The 20,819-nt window shown below is 37.4% G+C and overlaps 1 protein-coding gene across 1 annotated transcript in view; it reads right to left on the bottom strand.

The window, feature by feature from the left end:
- ZMYM2 (zinc finger, MYM-type 2) overlaps positions 1 to 20,819 on the bottom strand; it is a 66,324-nt gene that overhangs the window by 12,180 nt on the left and 33,325 nt on the right. The window contains 7 exon segments of the mRNA XM_009082078.1: positions 947 to 1,054; positions 3,070 to 3,241; positions 3,394 to 3,509; positions 3,653 to 3,782; positions 5,520 to 5,554; positions 6,392 to 6,557; positions 12,576 to 12,748. Of these exon segments, the coding sequence (XP_009080326.1) occupies positions 947 to 1,054; positions 3,070 to 3,241; positions 3,394 to 3,509; positions 3,653 to 3,782; positions 5,520 to 5,554; positions 6,392 to 6,557; positions 12,576 to 12,748 (900 nt within the window).

Below are 20,819 nucleotides of genomic sequence, written 5' to 3' on the forward strand. Positions count from 1 at the left end.
CTATTTCTTTTCTTCCATGGTTCTTCTTTCTCATGTATCAAGCTTCACTTATAAGGAGGGCTAAACATTTAGTATGCATCTGACTAGTAAACTTCCTAAGACTAAGGTGAAACCAATCCCTGGGCTTTGTCTTTAAATTAGACATCGAGCAAATTGAGAAACCCAGTCTGGGCATCTACTGCGGCTGACTATGGCACAACGCAAAAGCAGACTGTCAACAGCAGATACAGAAGCTACTCAGGTCAGGTATGAGAGTTGCATGTCCAAGAGAAGCTATGTCAAGAGAGATACTAACTATGGCCAGGAGCTTTCTTGGATCTTGGATTGATCAAGACGTGGTATAAGGAATCACACTGTTCCCTGCATTCTGTAGAGTGGTTGAAATTTCACTATATAAAATAGTTTCTTTCAAGAAAGGACTCAAAGTAACAATTTTTCTGCTAATTCAAATAACACTACCGTTTTAAACACAGATATGGATGCTGACAAGGTATTAAAAGGTAACACAAGCAATATGCAGCATGCCAAATTGCCATTTTCTAACAAGCTTGAGTAGGAAATTTGCCTTTGTCATTTCTGCTCTAGACCATGGAAGTACCTAGTGTTTGAAGAATGCATTCATTATGTTTTCCATGACACATGCCATCTGAGTCCTTGAGCCTTCAAAATAGCTTTCCTAAATCCATGTTCAAACCAGATGATGCAGCCAAGTTGTTTATGAAAGGTTAACTTCCCCTTTTCTTTGCGTTGTCTCAAATACCACATTTAGAAAGACGGAGGAACTAATTCAGAAGTCACCAGTCTTGCAAAGACATGGCAAAGTTTTACCTAACAGTCAGTCAAGTGGATCCTGCAATCAAATAAAGCTCCTCTGAAAGGATGATTAAACAAGGTACAATGGTTGCCCACAATGTCACAGTATTTATTAAAATCATGGAAAAATTACCTCTTGGAAAGTCTATCTCAATATCAAGGTCTGGCTCATATGGAACATCAGGCAAGCTTGCCTGTACCTCTGTTTCTGAGTTCAGTAGATTTGACTCAACTATCACACCTGTTCAAAAAAAAAGGAAAAACTCGTGTTATTTTAACCAACACATGGATTAGCCAAATCAGGGCAGATTTAGAACTTCAGAGGCTGAGTGGTTGTAAAGCTGCTTGTTGTGCTCATCATCATCCTAGGTTTGTCGTTCTCAGGATCTTGGATTTACTTCTCCAATCTGATTTCCTTCGAACATAAAAGATACTAACCCAACCACAGAACTCAAACAAGCTTGATAAACATAACTGTCTATTTTTCTACCTGATTCCATCGCAACAGAACAGACTTGCAAGTCTGCGTTTGTAGGATCTGTTTCACAAACAAGGCAAGATGGCACGGAGAAACAAAGCTTGACTTCCAACTTCTGGCCAAAAGAGATTTCTCCAAATTCAGTCCTCTGCAAATGAGCAAGCTCTGATGCCATACACCTATGCATTTGGCTAGCTGTACTTCACAAAAGAGAGCAAGGAACTGCAAATTACAACCTTGCACTACAAGAACTATGCATGCAGTTTTAGTAGGAGAATGACAATAGTTTGGAAAGCAGTAAGTCTCCCGGGCCTACAACTCCACTGGCCTCCTATACAGCAAGCACAAAGTGTGAGTTCATGTGATTTATCAACATCCTTTCAGATATCTGTTGAAAGAGCTTGAAAAGAAACACCAAAATTTCACCTGAGTCATGGAAAAACCTTAAAATCTAGATTTTGAAAAAGATGGCAAATTTTCCGGGAAAGATACAGAAGAAACTTGAGGATTTTGGCAGGCAGAGCCAGGAAAGAAGAGCAAAGAGACATGTGTACTGAGATAATATAATTACAGAATATATGGGATTTTTTTGATCTTCAGCTATAAAGCTGTCACAGACAGTTCTCTCCTTTTAGGTGAGCTGGTGGAATGATAAGCCACTTCAGCATCACAGCCCCAATGAACTGATTACTATCTTCAAAGAGATGATACATCCAGGTCAGGATCAGACAAGGGCAAAAACATCATTAGGTCACCTGGTCTTGTTGACCACAGTTTTACTTGTGAAATGTTATGTTTCTCTTAATTTTAACAGTCCCCACTTTCCTACACTCAACATAAAATGTACATAGGAATGTGCTACTACCAGGAGATCAGCCCCCTGTTGTATCATGGAATGGTTTGGGTTGGAAGGGCCCTTAAGGACCACCTATGTCCACCCTGCCCTGCCATGGGCAGGGACACCTTTCACTAGACCAGGTTGCTCAAAGCTCCATCCAACCTGGCTTTGAACACTTCCAGGGATGGGGCATCCACAGCTTCTCTGGGCAACCTGTGCCAGCATCTCACTACTCTCCCACCTTGCATTCACACGTGTAAGACATATGTATGTGCAATCCTGGATGACTGTTTGCCATGAGCCAGGGAGCCACAAGCAAAGGGAATGCTGTGGTTTTAAAGACAAAGGTTGGGTACAGCACACTGAAGTCCCTCAACAGACTTCAGAAAGTTTTCTGTATTTCAATGTGGTAAAATGATCTTTAAAAATATTTAAATTATTAAGATTTCAATTGTCTTGATTTGGGCTGAGCTAGTTAATTTTCTTCTTAGTAGCTGGTACAGTGCTGTAGTTTGCATTTATTACGAGAATAACGTAGATAACACACTGATGCTTTGGTTGTTGCCAGTAGTGCTTTGTCTAAATCCAGAACTTTTCATTTTCCCATGCTTTGCCAGAGAGCAGGTGCACAAGAAGCAGAGAGCAAGCAGGGTCTGAACAGCTGAGCTGAAGTGTCCAAAGGGATATTCCATACCAAAGTATGTCATGTTCAGTATATAAACAAAGTTTACTTTTTTTCCAACTCTCCTCCCTACCAGGTACTTGGTTGCAATCTGGGGTTAAACCACAATGCAACTTAATATAAGATCTCAGTAACAGCAATGTTGTACTCAAACTTTCCCTAAAATAGAAAAATCCAAACCCAACCATTTTCTTGATTCACACCTGTCCCCTCCCCACCAAGCACTCTAAAGAGTCAAAAACTCATCAGGAAACTCACCGGCCACATCAGAATCTTCGGCTTTTCCAACATGTTCAGGTACCATCCCTGACAAATTCATTAGCTCAGTTTCCAGAGGATTTGAGGGCACTTTTTCCCTCAGTTCTTCTATTGCTGCAAGGATTTTCTCACTGCTATCCAGAGTAGTGGGCAAAAAAACTGGAACTGGCACCTGTGCAGACAGGGAGGCAGAGATACTTAGAAAAGAAAAAAATGTTGTAACGAAGCATCAACAGTAAATGATAAGAGCCAATAATATGAAGTGGTCCCACACATGCAGGTGTATGGATGCCAATTTTAAAATGAAGCTGAAGTCTCACTTACAGGAACAGGTACGGTTGTAGGAACAGGAACATTTTGACTATACATGTTCATAGGCACCGGAACGTAGACAGGTACAGGAATAGGCACTGGGATGTATTCTTTTTTCCAATCATCTTCTGTTAAAAGAAAAAATAAAAAGGCAAACATTGCCAGACATTTAAATACATTTTATACTTGCAGTTTGGTGACAAAAATCAGAATAATTACAATATGTTCAAAGACAGTAAGAGCTGAGGTTCCAGCACAGTTCAGGAGTTACCTGTCTGACAAGACTTTGTCTGCATATGAGGTTTACAGTATGTGGCTTTTGTCATTGTCAAAGGCTTGCAAAGAACTGCTTTGTTCTTCATTTCTCTGTTAGGTGTTGGAGAAGGTGGTGGTGCTGAGCCCTGCAAACAAGCAAATAAGAGAATGTGCTGTTGCACTGCACTGATTCCAACACAAAGTTCTCGACTTAATGTATCAGTTCATACTTTTCATAAATGAGATACTGAAGAGGAAGCTCACAAAAGCACAACACAACAGCACCAACCACTGTTCTGTAACTGCAATCTATTCTACATTCCCAGTAATGAGCTGCCACTGCCAGGAATGCAACATTAGTTGTATTTTACACAGTCAGGTCTAGCACTATGAGTAATGACTTCTGGCTCATCTTACTTTTTTTTTTTCCTTTAATTTAAGACACTCTAAAAGCACAATTTAAGCAATTTTATAGTACAAGAAATAATTTTAGCTGCAAAAAGAATTCACTACAGGAAGCATAACAAACTTTTGGCTCGTGGTCTAGCCTTCTTGAATTATGCTATAATACAAAGATGACATTTAAAAAAAAAAGTATTTCTGAATAAAAATTCTCTAAACAGTATCTTAGTACCTAAAGCATGAACTCGGAGCTCCCCCTGCTGGCTCTGCGATAGCAACAAGTACCCGGGGACATCCCATAATGCTCGAACACTGTCATCACAGTCAAGACGTAAATACCCCTTTTGTTCCAGACATGGGTTTTGTACCTTAGAACCTGTTTTAGAACCTGATTTAAGTAACGCACTCTCCATTTTTTTGGGGGACATATGTAGGAAGACTAACATGGCATGGCTTTTAAATATGGAAAGCAAGTCAGGTGCCAAGAACAGCAGTACACTTTTAACAGGTGTACACTTGCTAAAATACAGTCCTGTATCACACATAGCTTTGCCATGGCCTTTAAAAATTTATGGACTGAATTAACATCATTAAACATAAACTACTACAAGTTTTTAACATGACAGTTTAGCTTGTCTGATGTCTCTAGTTACCTAAGCAATCTTATATTCTGTTTTTCATAAATACATTTATAATGCTATCAAAACACCTTCACTTACATCTAAGATTTATCTTTAATACCTATTTGCATTTAAAAGGTGAGTCAATTTTTCCCATGGAAAAAGCAGGCAGTTCTGAGACCTTCCATGTGACAAACAAATCAAAACAGAACTAAGTTTCAAACAACATGCACTAAGCTAACTGAAGACAATATTATTAATAATATTTTTGACAAGCTGACAAAAACTGAAGCTCAGAGTAATGTCTGCTGCTCCACTGATGATCCCCAGCCTCCCACACAGCGATCCTGCAGAAGATTATGCTTCCCTACTCTGTCACCTACAGCAAAGTCAATCAGACCTTGAGCACCTAGAGCATTCCACTCTTGGGAATGATAAAATTTAGTGTCAGAGGCCTTTCAAAGCTGAGCTACAACCTTAATATTGAAATCGGCCCATGAAATTCTCTTGCCTTTCTATGCTAAATAAATACACCTAATCAGTCTAAACTTGTGAATAAAATACAGAGTTTGTTGATTAACCTTTAAGTAATACTTGCATGCACTATAGATGTGAAACACACAGCTGATAATTTAGCTTCCCAGAAGACACTGGAAGGACAAACTATGAACATTTTACATTTTTACTTCAACTACTGATGAAAAAAACACTAAAAAACCTCCATACGTTTAGCTTAGTATCATTCAAAGAGACTAATTTTTGGGTTTTTTTAAATAGCATCCCCTTAAGCCACCAGGACCTCACATTTTAAATACATGTAATTATGTTATATATGTGTGTGTGTTCAATATATGTACTTACAGTTATTTTTGTCCGGGGGGTTTGACAGCCCTGATCTAAAAGTATAAGGAAACATTTTTTTACAATTTTGTTTTTTCTTTTTCAAAATCAAAGCAAATTTCAGTAAGTAACTCAGACAATGATCTACCATCAATAAAACACTAAATTAAGAGCACTGATTAGCACCATATCACAGGTGAGAACTGCATGCAAGACTTCTCCTTCACAAGCAACTCACTACTCTGGTATTGAGTCTTACACAAAGGCAAATGCTAAATCAATGCTCTAGCCCGATGTGAATACAGCCTCATTCAGAAAAGTAATCATCAAAAATGTTCAAATATGAAAATGTCTATACAAAGAAGTTGTGTTGTGATAATTACATTAATTTAAAAGCTGATCTATTTGAACTTTGTTTGACATGCTATTTAAACCGAGCAAACATGCATTCAGTGCCCATCAGCAAATTTACACATACCTACTGCCAACAGAAAGGAGAGGAAAAAAAAAGCAATATATTCCTCTTATCTAGATACTTTCATTCAATTCTCATTTCATTTATGCTTCATTTCTTTCCCTTTAATTCAATTTAATTTATTTCTCTTTTTTTCATTCCTAGTGCATTTATCTGATCTCTGTGACCAAACAGCATTTTCAGCAGTGTTTCCACAGAGCAAGTAATGACAAACTGGAGCACAATGAAAGAGGAAATCATTTTCTGTTCCCATGATGATACAACACTAAAATTACACTTAACCCAAACCAGCTCAATGATGCCTCTGATGACAACATAAAAAAAGGATAATCTCTACTGCAATTTATTACAACAAATAAATAATTCATGCAGCTTTCAATTTTTCATTTAAAGGAAGCATCTCTTTGGCAGCACATACCATAGTGTAAGTTCTCAGGTCCTTTTTGGGTTGCCAGGTTTGGTTCATTCTGCTGACAGTAGAACCGGAGCAAACAGTGCTGGTCGCAGAAGTGCTTCATTTCACCACGCCACTGCACCTTCTCTTTGAGAGTGCCTTGGGACTTACAACAGTCACACCGTGCAGCCTTAATGCAAAGGAAGATTTTGACATTTTTAAACAAGCCTTGGAAAAGACTTATTTGTACATTTGAAAAGATTACATTTTTACAAGTACTGAGGATTCATTATCACTACACAGTTAAGTCTTGCTCTTGTACAAATAGCTATGCTACCTTCTAACCTGTGTACACAGGAACATCTGCTACTTCCTTTTCAATTGTCTGCTGGAGGTTAACACCCAGAATAAATCTGTTTTGTTTTACTATGTCTCTAAAAATTGCTCACTTCTAAACAGTCAGCAAAAATTGAATTTTATGCATCAACTTGAATTCCACTGAAGCATTCTGCAAAGCAAGAGCAGAAAGTGACAGACTCCTTAATAACTCCACTGAACTGAGGACAAAGAGTTGTGTTTTTCCTCTCCAAAGTTTGGTGGTTTTTTTGTTTTAAGTCACCAACAGGATCATCTCTCCAAGTATCAAATAAGAGCCCTTTGGTGATCTGGAGAAGGGGAATCTAAAATTGCTGCCGAATTACTAAAATAATTAAGATATAAAAACTATTTACACTAAAGTTTCTGTATGATTTTTAAGTAACACTTGCTCTCAAACTATAGAGGGCACCCCAAAATCTAATTAGCATGTAACTTGAAACTTAAACATGTAAATAATGTATCTTTCACCAGCCTAGATGGTATTTTCATGTGGCATCACTAAGACACTGTTTTGCTCCAAAATAGATTCCATTGCATTTAATCTGCCATGCTGTAAATTATTATCTGAACAGTGAGAGCCCCAGTTTCAGATCTTCAAGTAAGCAAATAATTGTTTGCACTACAGCTTGCCTTGACGTTGCTTGCAACCTCCATCCTAAAGCAGACCTTCAAAAAATAAAAGCTTTACAGATGCTCAAGAACCCAAAATAAGTCAACCTAACAATACAGCCAGGAGAGGAAGAGGGAAGTTATAATAATACACAACATAAAACACTAATACGTAAAACCATACACAACATTGCAGATATGCACAAGGCTCTGATGGCTTAAAAAATAAAACAAAACAGAAGTCCAACTGTAGTTTTCGTGACTCCAAAAAAGGATGAACAAGCCAATTAGTTCAAACTTAAAAACAGTTAAATACTTAGTTCCTTCTCTGTACTTTGAGCAGTCTGGCACCATCCTCTGGCAACGTAGGAAATTATGCTCTCAGCTGTAATTTTCAAGTATTTAAAGATGATACATAGAGAGACTCAATTCCAGCAATACAACCAGCTTTAAACTGGGAGCAATTAAAGCTGCAGCTTCAGGATCACCTCACACTAAGTGCCAGATGCTCCTAGAAGGGCAGGTATTTCTCTTCCCCTCCTCTGTGCAGGTGTCAGCAGTAGTACTTACACACCTGCAGGGCACACAAGGTCAGAGACCTCACAGCACTGCGTAATCCCCATCCTCCCTCAATTTTTTGTTATATTTGTCATTTGGACTTTCTGCTGATGCTGATCCACAGTTTGTTTTGCAGCAGAGATCTCAGTGGGACAAAAGAGCAAGTGAGTTGTATTCTTGGAAGGGAGTGGGTAAGGAGATGAAGTGTAGGGTGTTGCCAAAATAGTCTAGATTTATCAGTTCAGGGAAACTGTGAATTCACACCTTTAATGCAAAAGCATCTTCCAAAGTCTCCAAAAGACTGAAATATCAGTAGGAAAAAATATGTATAATTCACTCTAATTTTAAATCTCAAGCTCACCTAACACTGATTAAGAATGACAGCTGACCCACGTACAGAAAAGCCCATCTATTCTGACCTGCTTCACACTGCTTGACTATCAAAGCACCACTTTCTGCTCTCTCTCCTTCAAAGAAAGAAAAAGTGGTCAAATCTTGTCAAATCCAGCAACTACAGCCTTCCTACAGGAAGACAGGACAAGGAGTAATAGTTTTAAATTGAAGGAGGGTCAGTTTAGATAAGATGTAAGAAAGAAGCTTTTATGAGTGAGGGTGGTGAAACACTGGAACAGGTTGCCCAGAGAGGTTGTAGATACCCCAATCAAAGTCTGGTTGGTTGGGGCTCTGAGCAACTTGATCTTGTTGAAGATGTCCTTGCTTATTGCCAGGGAATTGGACTAGATGGGTGTTAAAGGTCATTTCCAAGCCAAACTATTCCATGATTCCTGCAACTGTTTTCTATCTCTCCTGGTTTGCTTTTCCACTTAGGTCTTTGAATAAGTGTTATTAGTTTGTCTCCTGGGTTGCTACTAAGTTATTTAGGTGAACAAAAATTTAGTTTGCTTCCACATGGAAGTTACTATGCCTTAGTAAGACTGAGATTCCTGTATAATGATGCTTCACTTCTTATCCCTACATTTGCTACACCATAATTCTAATATTTCCATAATCAGGCTTACAGTCAGTACTATACACCCTTCCAAGCACTGAAGTTTCCTGCTACCTGCTTGCTTAGCCACTTCCCTGACTGTGAAATTTATTGAAAGCAAAAGGGAATGAATGATTTTCATGACATTCTATTTTTCTGCTTTTCACTTCATTCCCCTTTCCATTTGTTTTCATTTGGGATACTGGTACTGATACTTAATTGTATCTCCAAAATACTTGCCTTCAAGTCTGCTTTATCTGTGTTTCAAAGAAGTCCATCTATACATGCTGTGCTCCAACTGCAGCTAAGTCCTTTGCCACTCATGACCTGCTTTTTGGTACATTTCTTTTCCCACTTCTTCAACGTGTTCAAACGGGCAAAGTGATTAGTATAAATCACTGATGTTTGCCTCAAATTTGGGTTAAAGAACAAAGTTTTCATATTTTATTTACATTTTTAATCCTTCCATCACTTGTTCCTAAATGTTCTCCAATGGTTTGGACTGGTATTATCTTGACCTGGTCTTACCTGTCTATTCCAACTTCAACTGCAATAAATAGGAAGTGAGAGATGTTTCCAGAGAGTGAGTGATTGTAAGAGAAAGGAGATCAACTGTTTTGAGAAAGTTCTTACTGGAAATTGAGATGCCTAACTACACAATGGCTGAATTCAGACAAGAAAAATTCCACAAGGCTGTCTTGCAGCCTTTACCATTTTGATTAACACTGCCTCCAGTTTCAAATTTTACCACTGCTGACAATCATTGCTATCTGAGCTCACCAGCCACAGTAAAATTTTTCTATGCCTCGGACTGTAGTTCCCCACCTCCTACTCAGTCTTTGCTCAAGACACCTGACCACTGAATACACAGTCATCACTGCATGTGGAGTCTAACCAATTCTCCACTGCAGCCTCAAATGACCTGTGTGCACTTCAGCTGCAATACTTTCAGCAATGTTTCTCAGTGTATATTTAAAGAAACAGACTTCTGATCTGTTCTCAGATCTGTATATTCTTCTTCAAGGTACTTTTAATGCTCTAGTGTAACATCAAATGATTGAAACTGTCACCAAACATCACGCTACTAAAATATTTATATTGACATTTCTCAGGCACTTTTCAGACTAACATTCAAACCATTGCATACAAGTTTATGGGAGGAACTCTAGTAACTAGGGGAGCTAACTAGCTTCAAGACACCAAAAACTTCACCTCCTGTCTTAAAGGTGCATGGGCACCATGCTGTAGAAATTTCCTTAGAACTTGGTATCAACTGGTAATTGTAGCTGTCTCCTGGCAGATGATTAGGACTGAACTATTCTTTTACATTCCAGTGCCTCATATTAGGTTTAAAGAACACTTCTAGATAAGTCTGCTAGATAACAGTTGTTGTGCTTCTACCATTGCTAACTTCTTCTGGCTTTCTGAGAAGAGAATTTTGGCATTCAGGGAAGTTCTCCCACAATACTTAATTATTTCTAAAAGTTACAATGTTTTTCAGATAATACTACATGAGAAAGATGTGTTCATAAAAAAAAGTAGACAAAGAAGATGGAGACAAACACTTGTTTAACGAACACAATGATGGTGTTAAAACATTACTAGATTATTACTACTTATTTCTCCTAATGAATACATTCATTGAAACTCCAAAATAACACTGGATATTGTATAAATGAGACGAAGCTCATACATATTTAACTATTCTTTTAAGAAGCTAATAGACAAAACAGCTAATGAAGTACAAATCCAGGGAGGGGTCTATACCTATTCTGTCTTCCTATATTTTGATCATCATCTATTTATGGCTAGGTAAGAATATGAGCTAACAATGCTCTATCAAATCTAAAACATCTGGAGTGACTTTTATAAAAGAGGGAGATATTACCAGCAAGGATATAAACGGGAAAAATAAAATAAAGACAATTTTAGCAAGACACACAAGTTCCTATTGTATGTCTTTCCCCATGTAATAAATCCCAAGCTTTCATAACCAGAACCCAATTACATAAAGGCTTCAAGAAGTACTTAAAAAAAATTACAAGCAACAGTTCTTCATCCTGTAACACTAGTTCTACTAGCCAGTGTAAGATTCAACAAGTAGAAATATCTAACTCTTCAATATCAGCAAAAGTAGCAAAAGTCACTAGTTACCCTTGTATTTCTTTAAACTGAATTGCCTTTTCACAACATCATATCTGACCTTCCTGCATCACAGTACCAACAGCACTTCTTAAGCAGACTTCATGGGTCAATTAAGTTATTAGCTTATCTCATGAATCAGGATAACCTTAAGTCCAAGTTTTCAAGTGGTTCTCAAAGCTGAATCACAGTACAAGCTTCCACACAAGCTTATGTACGTGAAACTACTTTGGTATGCACACCCCCAGACTATATTCTTTGCTGAATCACCAGAAGATTTCTAAAGCACACTAAAGGTTTATTAAATTCTCTATTGGAAGGCACATTTTATGCAGGGATAAATTTCACCCCATACCCCAAGTTTTATGGTATATATTAAAAATTATTGCATGAAGGTAACATTTTAGTTAAGAACTTCGCAGCCAAGCTTTGTCACCCTATTTTCATGTAAGACTAAAGAAACATATTGTGATCTCCAGTAGTTTTCTTTCAGGAGTGTCTAATAGGACCCTACATACATTATTCAAAATAAAGAATTTACATTGTTTGGCTGTAACATTTCTGGAACTAGCCATTCCAAAACATCAGATACGTCTTCATATTCAGTTCTTTTATGGTAGGCAGATCATCTTGAATTACAGGACTTGTATCTAGCCCTCTAACACTCAAGCTTTTAATTGCCTTCCAGGCTGTGTGAAGGGGTTTGGTACAGTGATGAATTTTGTACTGTCTGTTTTGCAACTGCATCCACAAGTGTAGTTCTTGTTTTGGTATTATCAGTGTAGCTTTCCAGGATGTTCACACCAGGGATCAAATATTTTATCCATGGTGCTAGTTGCTGGTTAAATCCAGTCCAATTTCATCCTTTTCTTTCAAAAATGTAAACACAAAACCTCTTAATGTGAACTCTTTGCTGGTTGTGCTTCACAAGGTAGTTAAGCTTCCAGAGATTTTTAAAATAGATGCCATCTGTTTGACTTTAACTTTTGTTAGAAATCCATTTGGTCTTGCTTTCCCCTTTGGCATCCTTTCCACTGGGAAATACTGAACAATCAAAGGCTCTGCAGTTCAAACTGTGGGAGGAGGGAAAAGGCAAAAAAGGAGGCAAAAACAGGAACAAGGGAAACTTTACTGCTAACCTAGTTTATCATCAGTCAACTCAAGGTATCATCCAGCTGCTACTAACAAGTGCTTTCAACATTCAGAATACGCATTTAAGAAGTTTTGACAAGAAAAACATGGTATCAATTGAGAAAAAATTGGAACTGTAAAGTAACAATTATACAGAGTAGTTTTTTGTTTTTCTGTAACTCAAGACTTCCTTGCCAAATGAATTAATAAAATCAGATGACAGAAATGCTGCTCTAAGATCTACAAAAACTCAAATGATTAAATTAATACATTTGCTTATGGTATAGCAAATGCTTTGCTGAAGCAAGCCGTATTTGCTGCACAGTCCTTGAGATATCCTCACATGTGCATTTTTGGTTTTTTCAACTGTGGAGCTCTCATCAAAAATTCTGAGTTACTTGCCTTGTAGTACCAGTCCTGAAATTTTTTACAGCACTCTTCACTGCAGAAATCTCTCACTACACCATCAAGTTCCTTAGTTGCTCCCTTTTTGCACAGCTGTGAGCAGTAATTACAAGTAACACATCTCAGTCCTAACCGTCTTGCAAAGTCTTGTTTATATAGCAGCTTGCAGCCTGGAAACAGATTTTAAACATTAGGAACAAAGTAATTTTTACAGAGAGATATCACAGTTAAGAGTTAAATATTGAAAAGTAAATGAATACAACAACAACTAACAATTGGGGCTTCAGACAAATTCAGGTTGCATAATAAGACTATTTCAAGACCATTATTTACTTGAATATCTTTCCTGCACAACTCTATGGTTTCCTGTGACGCCTGCATCTTTTTCAAAACCCTACGCCGAATCTTTGCGTATCAAATCCCTGAATAAACAGTCAGGAAAAAAAAATACATAATTTTCTCTGAGTACAGACCCATGCAAAAGCATTGACTTGGAATTACATTGCTCAGTTACACATCCTCAGAATGCTAGATATCCAGACAGCACTATCCACTACAGAAATACCTATCTTCATGGATCAACTTCATTTTATTACTATTTTTATTCATATTAATACAACAAACCACTTCAGACAACTCACTAATTTTTAAGAACACTACTATACACAAGATGACCTAAGAACTGAGAAGTCTCTTAAAAAATTCAACTATAAAGTAAGCAATGACCAGTACTGAGAATAATTATACAAGGACAGGAGATTACATATGAAATTTGCAGAGAATTTGTATGCAATTAATCTTATAATTTTCATTTTCACATTGGGGTAATTTTGTTGGTGATTTTGGTTTTGGTTGATTGTGTTTTGTGTTGGTTTTCTTTTCCATTTGCTATGCAGTCACAATTTGAAGGCTGCCACAATGAGAGCTATATTCTTCCATGATTTGATCCTCCCTCAAGCAAATTAGAAAAGACATTCTAATGTATTAAATGCATTAAAAAGTGAATACTGTAGCTATTACATAGGCTATTTTGAGAATATAATTTATTTAAACTACCTCAAATCGAGTGTCTTTTCAGCTGATGCCTAAATCATATACCATATACCTCTGTAACTGTCCTAATTTTACAGAAGAGAACAGAATGAGAAGATGAAGTAACTGTCTATATTAAATGTTGCAGGGATGAAGTAACATTTACACAGACCTTTAATCAAAGGTTCCACACCTGTTTTTATGATCTCCCAAATATCACAGTACCACCAAAGACCAGAACTCAAGTCTTCCAAGTGTCCACTATGCCAGGGCATATATATACAGCCTAACAGATGCAGACTTCTCTACTTCTGCTAAGTTCTGAAACTCAATATGCAACATAAAAGCTGCACTTTATCTGGTACACAGAATATAAAAATACTATAATTACAATGTAGCCAGTAATTTCAATTAAGTGACTTGTGCTGTAGTCTCTTAGGGTAGAATTCACATGTGAAAGTGAGATACTATTTTTAAATCACTAAAAGCACAAGAATGCAAGTGGAAGATGCAGCAGACAGCACCTTTTTTAAAACAGAAGATTATTGATGAATTTTAACTTGCAATGCAAGAAGCTTTGCTAACAAATCAACTTTCCTAGTAATGTCAAAACAAGACAATTATAGATTATCATACAAGTAAGACACTGTAGATAATAACTGGTTTAAACTGGTTTTTTTTTCAGTTCTGTATCTGGTTCTTTAACAACACAGCAAAGAAAACTACTAACATGAAAAAGGGTCAGTGCAGATGGAAAGTTTCAAATCAAGCAACCATCCTTACAGTACGACAATCTGGATTTCAAATGTACTGCTTTGAAGGAAATAAAGACAGCAACGTGTGCAAGCTATTAGTTAAAGGTAGCTATTAGCTGAAGGTACTCATTAAAGCCAGTCAAAATTTCTTGCTAGTGTTTTTTCCTGCTGGCTGTATCTCTTATTATTGTATGGTCCATCAGATTCTTTCCACTTCTTTACAATTTCAGAGGTAGCTTAGCACCACAATGTATCCTCCTCCTCAGCCATCTCTTAGAAAAGCCATCTAATGTTGCATCAAACTTTCAAGACCATAGATTAGAGTACTCCTCTACTACCAATCAGGTAATCTATGTCCTGGCTAGAGTTTACAAAAAGGAATGTACAAAGTTGACATTTTTCTTGGTTGCTAAACTACAGGAAGTAAAACTGAAGAAGATGCTGCTGTTATACTAAAAAAAAAGTTACCAGGCAAGAAATTTTCCATTCTACAGTCAAACATCTCTCACATCTCGGTGACTCATGGAAAATAATGAGCAGTGAACATTAAGGGGAAACAAAAAGTCCAAAATTCCAGCCCTTAAGACTATATGTTTGAAAAAGCATGGCTTTTTATAGATCACTGACTGCAAGGCTTCTTGCTGAAGGAGGCCTCTACAGAAGATAGAAAATCCAACTTTACAAAACTTCAGTTATTACAGCAGATTGTTACAACCCTGATGACTGCTAAAATGAAAGTACAAGGGCTTTCTTTCTGCAACACCATAAGCAAAAATTACTCAGATTTGTCTGAAACTTCTTTGTGCCTTTGTAATAGGTAACTTAATCTACCTGGCCAGGGAATATTTGGTTGCTTCAAGATCTTGTCACTTCAGACAAAGAAAAAACGAAAAGCCTTTCCTAGGTCCTTGGTCCTCTGTGCAACCTAGGATACATATTTTTATTATAATGCTATGGTTTTGACTGAAATAGTAAGACTTTCTTTAAAAGAAAAAGGTACTTTGGCAAAACAGATTCTGAACTCAAACAACTTGGTCTTCATGGTGCATGATGTAAATCCTACAGTTGCTACAGCAGTAGCATCCATGCTAGCTGTGTAGATGTGACCATGAAATGGGCTTTGACTCAAGAGTACATCCCCGACAAGTAGCACACAAAGCACTAGTTATCTGATCTTTCTAATATCCTGAGGGTATTAGCTAGCCTAACTCAGATTCTGAACTCAAACAACTTGGTCTTCATGGTGCATGATGTAAATCCTACAGTTGCTACAGCAGTAGCATCCATGCTAGCTGTGTAGATGTGACCATGAAATGGGCTTTGACTCAAGAGTACATCCCCGACAAGTAGCACACAAAGCACTAGTTATCTGATCTTTCTAATATCCTGAGGGTATTAGCTAGCCTAACTCCCCTGTGGACTTGGGGTTCATGAATATAAGCACTGCCTAAAACATACAGCTGACAGCCCCAACATTTTGAACAAAAAGATATGAGCAAAATCCTAAGTCCATCAGGATTTCTGCTGCAACACCTGACACACAAGTTACAGTGTGACCAGATGGAAACCTCTAGTGCTTTAAGGTGACTCTGGGAAAAAATAGCTCTTATTTTCAAAGAAAAAAATTAAGTGCAAGTGATTTGGCTCAAGCTACATCCATAATTATGGTCTTTAGCAAAGTTTTAACAGGTCACTCCACAAGTCAGCTGTCCCAATGACCAGTAAGGAGCATTTTCAGATAAGTATCACCTATTCAAAATCTGAAGCAGGCAAAAAAGAAGTAGCTGAGTATCTGCTAAATTAACATAACATCTCCTTAATTACGCTATTAGAATTCTGCAAAACCAAACAAAACCTATTCCATTCAACAGCCCTGAATTCTGGTTCCCCACATAAATGGTAGAGAGCAGATAAGGATCTGAACACAGGCAACAGAAGATTACTGACAACACCACACCCAAGCACTTCCTCCAAACCTTTACCTCAGGGGAGTTCCAGGTTAACAGCTTCCTTTCTCTTGGCAGGTCCAAGAACTGCCAGGTCCAGCACTGCAGAGTTGCCCATGATAGGAAACCTGCTTCACTTGACTAACTGCAGACTCAGTGTAAGCAAGCTACTAACCTGATCCTATTCTACCAGCAGAACCTACCTGAATCATGGAAAGTTCAGTACATTTCCAAGCTGCTGCAAAAAAGGAGTGCTGAACTAGAAATATTCTTGAGTCCTCAAGAGTCTCTTTTGACCACAGACAATAATATATTTTCTAGAAAGTAACTGTTCCACCCTAAAAACAATTAGGTTTTTTGCCTCTGAAAGGCTGTACTTATTACACTTTGTCCTTCAAGTAGCATGTAAGACTTGCTGTTCTCTCATCTTGCAATAACTTCAACTGTTATCTGTCAACAACTTCACCTAGAAGAATAACAACAGGCCTGTAGCATCACAAGCCTGTAGCATCACAAACCAGGTCTTGAAGATTTCTGGAGCTATGTTCCACACACATGTTTCTGCTGTATCTCCCTCTGTATTGATTCACATGTGATAGCTACCTCTTCTATAACCACATTCCTATCATCCACTGTCTCTGGATTCATAATAAACATATGCAATGCATCCAATTTTGGGTCCTGCTTGGATTACTCCTAAAGTAATCCTCTCCATGTAAAAGAGAAGCTGTGTATACCACTTCCTTCTTTGTCTTAAGAACCTTCTATTATTATACAACTCAACTTTTATACACCCTCAGTTTATCCTAACATTTTCTGATGTTAGATGCTATTTCCTTCCATTCTCCTCCCTCCTACTCTCATCCAGTTACTCATGTCTTGCTTGTTCCAAGTCTTTTCAGGTTGATTATTCTTTCAGGTTAGTAAGAAGCATCTTTATAAGCTTTCTTCTTCTTGTACTATTAATGTAGGCACATTAAATTGCATCATCTCTTATCTGCAATAGTCAATGCTGTCTTCATTTAAAGAACTATCTCAAATCTCTTCAAAAGACACAACAGTGGAATTAACACCAAAGAACAATAAGCTAACAAGGACCACTGGTGCAGCACAGTGCACAGGATTTCACTTGATATCCTTTAAAATCTTAGAAATTAGCTCTCCATGAATAAAAATGTATCTCAAGATTCAGCACAACACATAATCTAAATTTAAATTGTTACTTGAACAGTATCGATGTTCTCCCTCTATAAACATAATCCCTTCCACACCATAGTTCTATCTTTCAACTTTTTTAAACTCCAAGAAAACTACCAGAAATACCAAAATCCAGGTTAAAAAGTAAACACCTTCATGTAATTGCAGAAGATATGCATCCAACAAGCACTAATTGGAAATTACATCCATACAATGTGACTCTTCCCCAAGTGGAATACCACAAGAACCAACTGTCCAGCTCTTCCATGTGTGTTTGTCTGGAAGGTGCATAGCAAAGGGCCTTCACTTGGTGCTTCTGTAGCAAGGGAGCTTGGTAAATACTTTGTAAGGAACTTGTTGGATTTGAATATGCTGTCACGTTTACCTTAACTCATTTTTATCAGAAGAAAATAATATTTCAGCTTTTACAGGAACAAACTTTGTTTGAAATAGTCATCTGCAACTCTAAGATTTAATAGGAGACTATTAAATCGGATGACATAACCTGACAACTGTGCTGTGCCATCAGAGTTCCCAAATGAAAACTGCCGGCAATGTCTCATTGTAACTTTTGCCCATAGCAGGCAGAAGAGGTCATATTATCTCAGAATAGTTCAAGCCCCCCAAAACTGACTTCAACTTCTTTACTAACCCGATTTACAAGACAGAAATATCTTCCCTGTGGTAACAATACAACTCTTGCAAATGCGAAAGGGAATTTTTACAGATCATACATTTTCCAGTATTTAAGAGACATTTTGCTTGCCAGGATATTTCAACTCGGCACCAAATAAACAGTCAAAAGAAAGCCACAAGGAAGCTGAAATTTCCGGTTAGAATTTATCTCAAGAGGGACACTGTCAAAAGAAGTGGCCTTGAGCAAGATCAAACTCTCTAACATGGTAGGCTAGAACTGAAAAGGCACCATAGCAAGAACAAGTTGTTTTAACGTGGTAGGCCACTGTCAGGAGCTACAGCTCTGTGAAGCACAAACCCATGAGCTTGTCCAAGATTATTTTTATTATGAAAAACACCTAACTGTGATATGAAATTTTACATATAATTAAATACCTTTTTTCCCCTCTAACCACTTTCTATACTACTTATCAATCCTTGATAGCTCGATGAGGCCCTATTGCAGAGCAGTATGCAGTTAGGAAGTTGCAATTATACCATAAAATTTTTCATTAAATTGAGTGTTCTACTGTCTTCAAAAACTTCTGTATGCTAAAATAAAATCTGTACATTTTATTTCTAGAAGATATATCAGGGCCTCTAAAATAGATACTTGTAATGCAAACTATTAAAAAACTGTGCTTGAACAGTTTCTGTACCTCTTCTTAAACAGTGAGACCAAACATGAGGAATGAAGATGTTCAAGCAGGCTTGATGGCAAACCACTTTGCCTAGGGGAACAGAAGCAACTCGGCACAGCCAGCGTACCAACTGTTCCTTGGTCCACCTCACAGAGAAGCCCAGCAACTATAACTAAGTCTCAGCAACACTTCGTATCACATGCCAGTTTTTAGATCTTTTTTTGCTGTGTCTAGTAACAAAAATTGGTAAAAATCTCAAGCAGTATCTTAACTGGTTGTGAAACACTGATATGTAAGCACCTGTATAAAATTTAACACACTTGTGTTTAGGCTAATCCCAATATCTGTAATGTTTCCTTGGAAACCGAAAAATCAATCAGCTAATCATTTAATATCATACTTTACTGAACAATCCACTATGCAACAGTGATTGGATAAACCTCACTCTAAAATCTGCAACGCTTTAACTGAATATACACCTTGCTACTCATACTCAGTTTTACAATCACTTGATTTCCTAAACTTTTTTCCACTTGTCAGCTCTATAGTATTTCAGAAGTGGTTATCTCTACTTAGATGAAACATCAGAAGTATCTACATTGAGTTTAATTTGCAGAATCCATAATTCACAGAAGCTAATTAGCATGCTATCAAGATGACACTACAGTTGCTAGTACCATAGCTATCTTTTATCTGTATTATCCATTTTCAAATGGATTCCCAAGCATCAGATAACTGAGTTACTCCACAGCTTACTGACCTTCTTCCAAGGAGCAGACTACTGGATGTGAATTAGTGTTATTAAAATTCACATTATAAAATTGCTATAAAGCCTGTGTTACTGAAATCATAACACTTAGTTCTACTGAAAAGATGAATTAAATGCAAAATAAGTCTACAGGTAAAAAAAGGTTATAGTGATACTGATCATAAAACAATTTCATTGCTGGATTGCCAGAGACTGATTTGTTCTCCAGGACTCTCAGAAAGGATATATAACCTTAAAAAAAAACCCCACCAAAAACAAAATCCAAAAAAACCTACAAAACCAAACCAAACAAACCCACCAAAAAAAAGCCAACCAAATAAACCCCAAACAACCTACACCAAAAGAAACCCAACTCCCTCCAAACCTCAACAACTTCAGTATTTCCTGAGGGTGAAAAACTCACACAGCCTGTCCTCAATTGTCACTCATACAAATATACATACATAAAATCCCACAAGCAACTTCAATCTTCTTGCTTTAGTATACATTATATATACCTCATTTAATTTAGACACTGGTAGTTTGGAATGCAGCATTCTAGTGGCAAAGCACCAGGACAGTTTAAATTCCAGTGCCTCAGCATCAGGGGAACAGATTAAACTCTTTCAGCTAGTCCACTCAGGTTGTTCATCCTCTATGTAGCATCCAACTTTTGGACAAAACCAGAAAAAGTGTACTATGATCCAAGAAAGCATTAATAATCATCTTCAGCACAAAATATAGGTCAGTTCTAATTACAACTTATTAAAATGGAAGTTTCAGCTACCCCTTACACGTATTTTTAAACATCTCAAGAGAAACATAGAAAGAAACACAGCTGGAATGAAACTGCACAGGAATACTGATCCCAGAGACTTTTATATGGGTGCCAGAGTTTCTGTGTAAATACATCATGCACATGTGTAGAAAAACCTCGGGTATGGAGAATGTGAGCAGAGGAATGATGACATCTTCAGTACTTCAGCTAGGCAGCCATAAGCACTCAAAAGGTATTTGTGGTCGATCTTATATATGCCTTCCCATCAGTTTGCAGATGAGTAAGTAAGTACTCTTGCAGAAATTTCAACGCTTGTTTAACTTCCGCTGATTTTATCTAGGAGCCTTCTTTTATAAACACACCCCTAAAATTTCACAGCATTTTTGCTTGAGAGTTCAATTTCTTCCAAAAATGCCAGTAACTTTTGTGACTGAGTACCTCCAGCTGTTTCTTCTCAAACTGTTAATAC

The sequence above is a fragment of the Acanthisitta chloris genome, unplaced genomic scaffold (assembly GCF_000695815.1).
Source record: "Acanthisitta chloris isolate BGI_N310 unplaced genomic scaffold, ASM69581v1 scaffold16409, whole genome shotgun sequence".
Lineage (NCBI taxonomy): Eukaryota > Metazoa > Chordata > Aves > Passeriformes > Acanthisittidae > Acanthisitta > Acanthisitta chloris.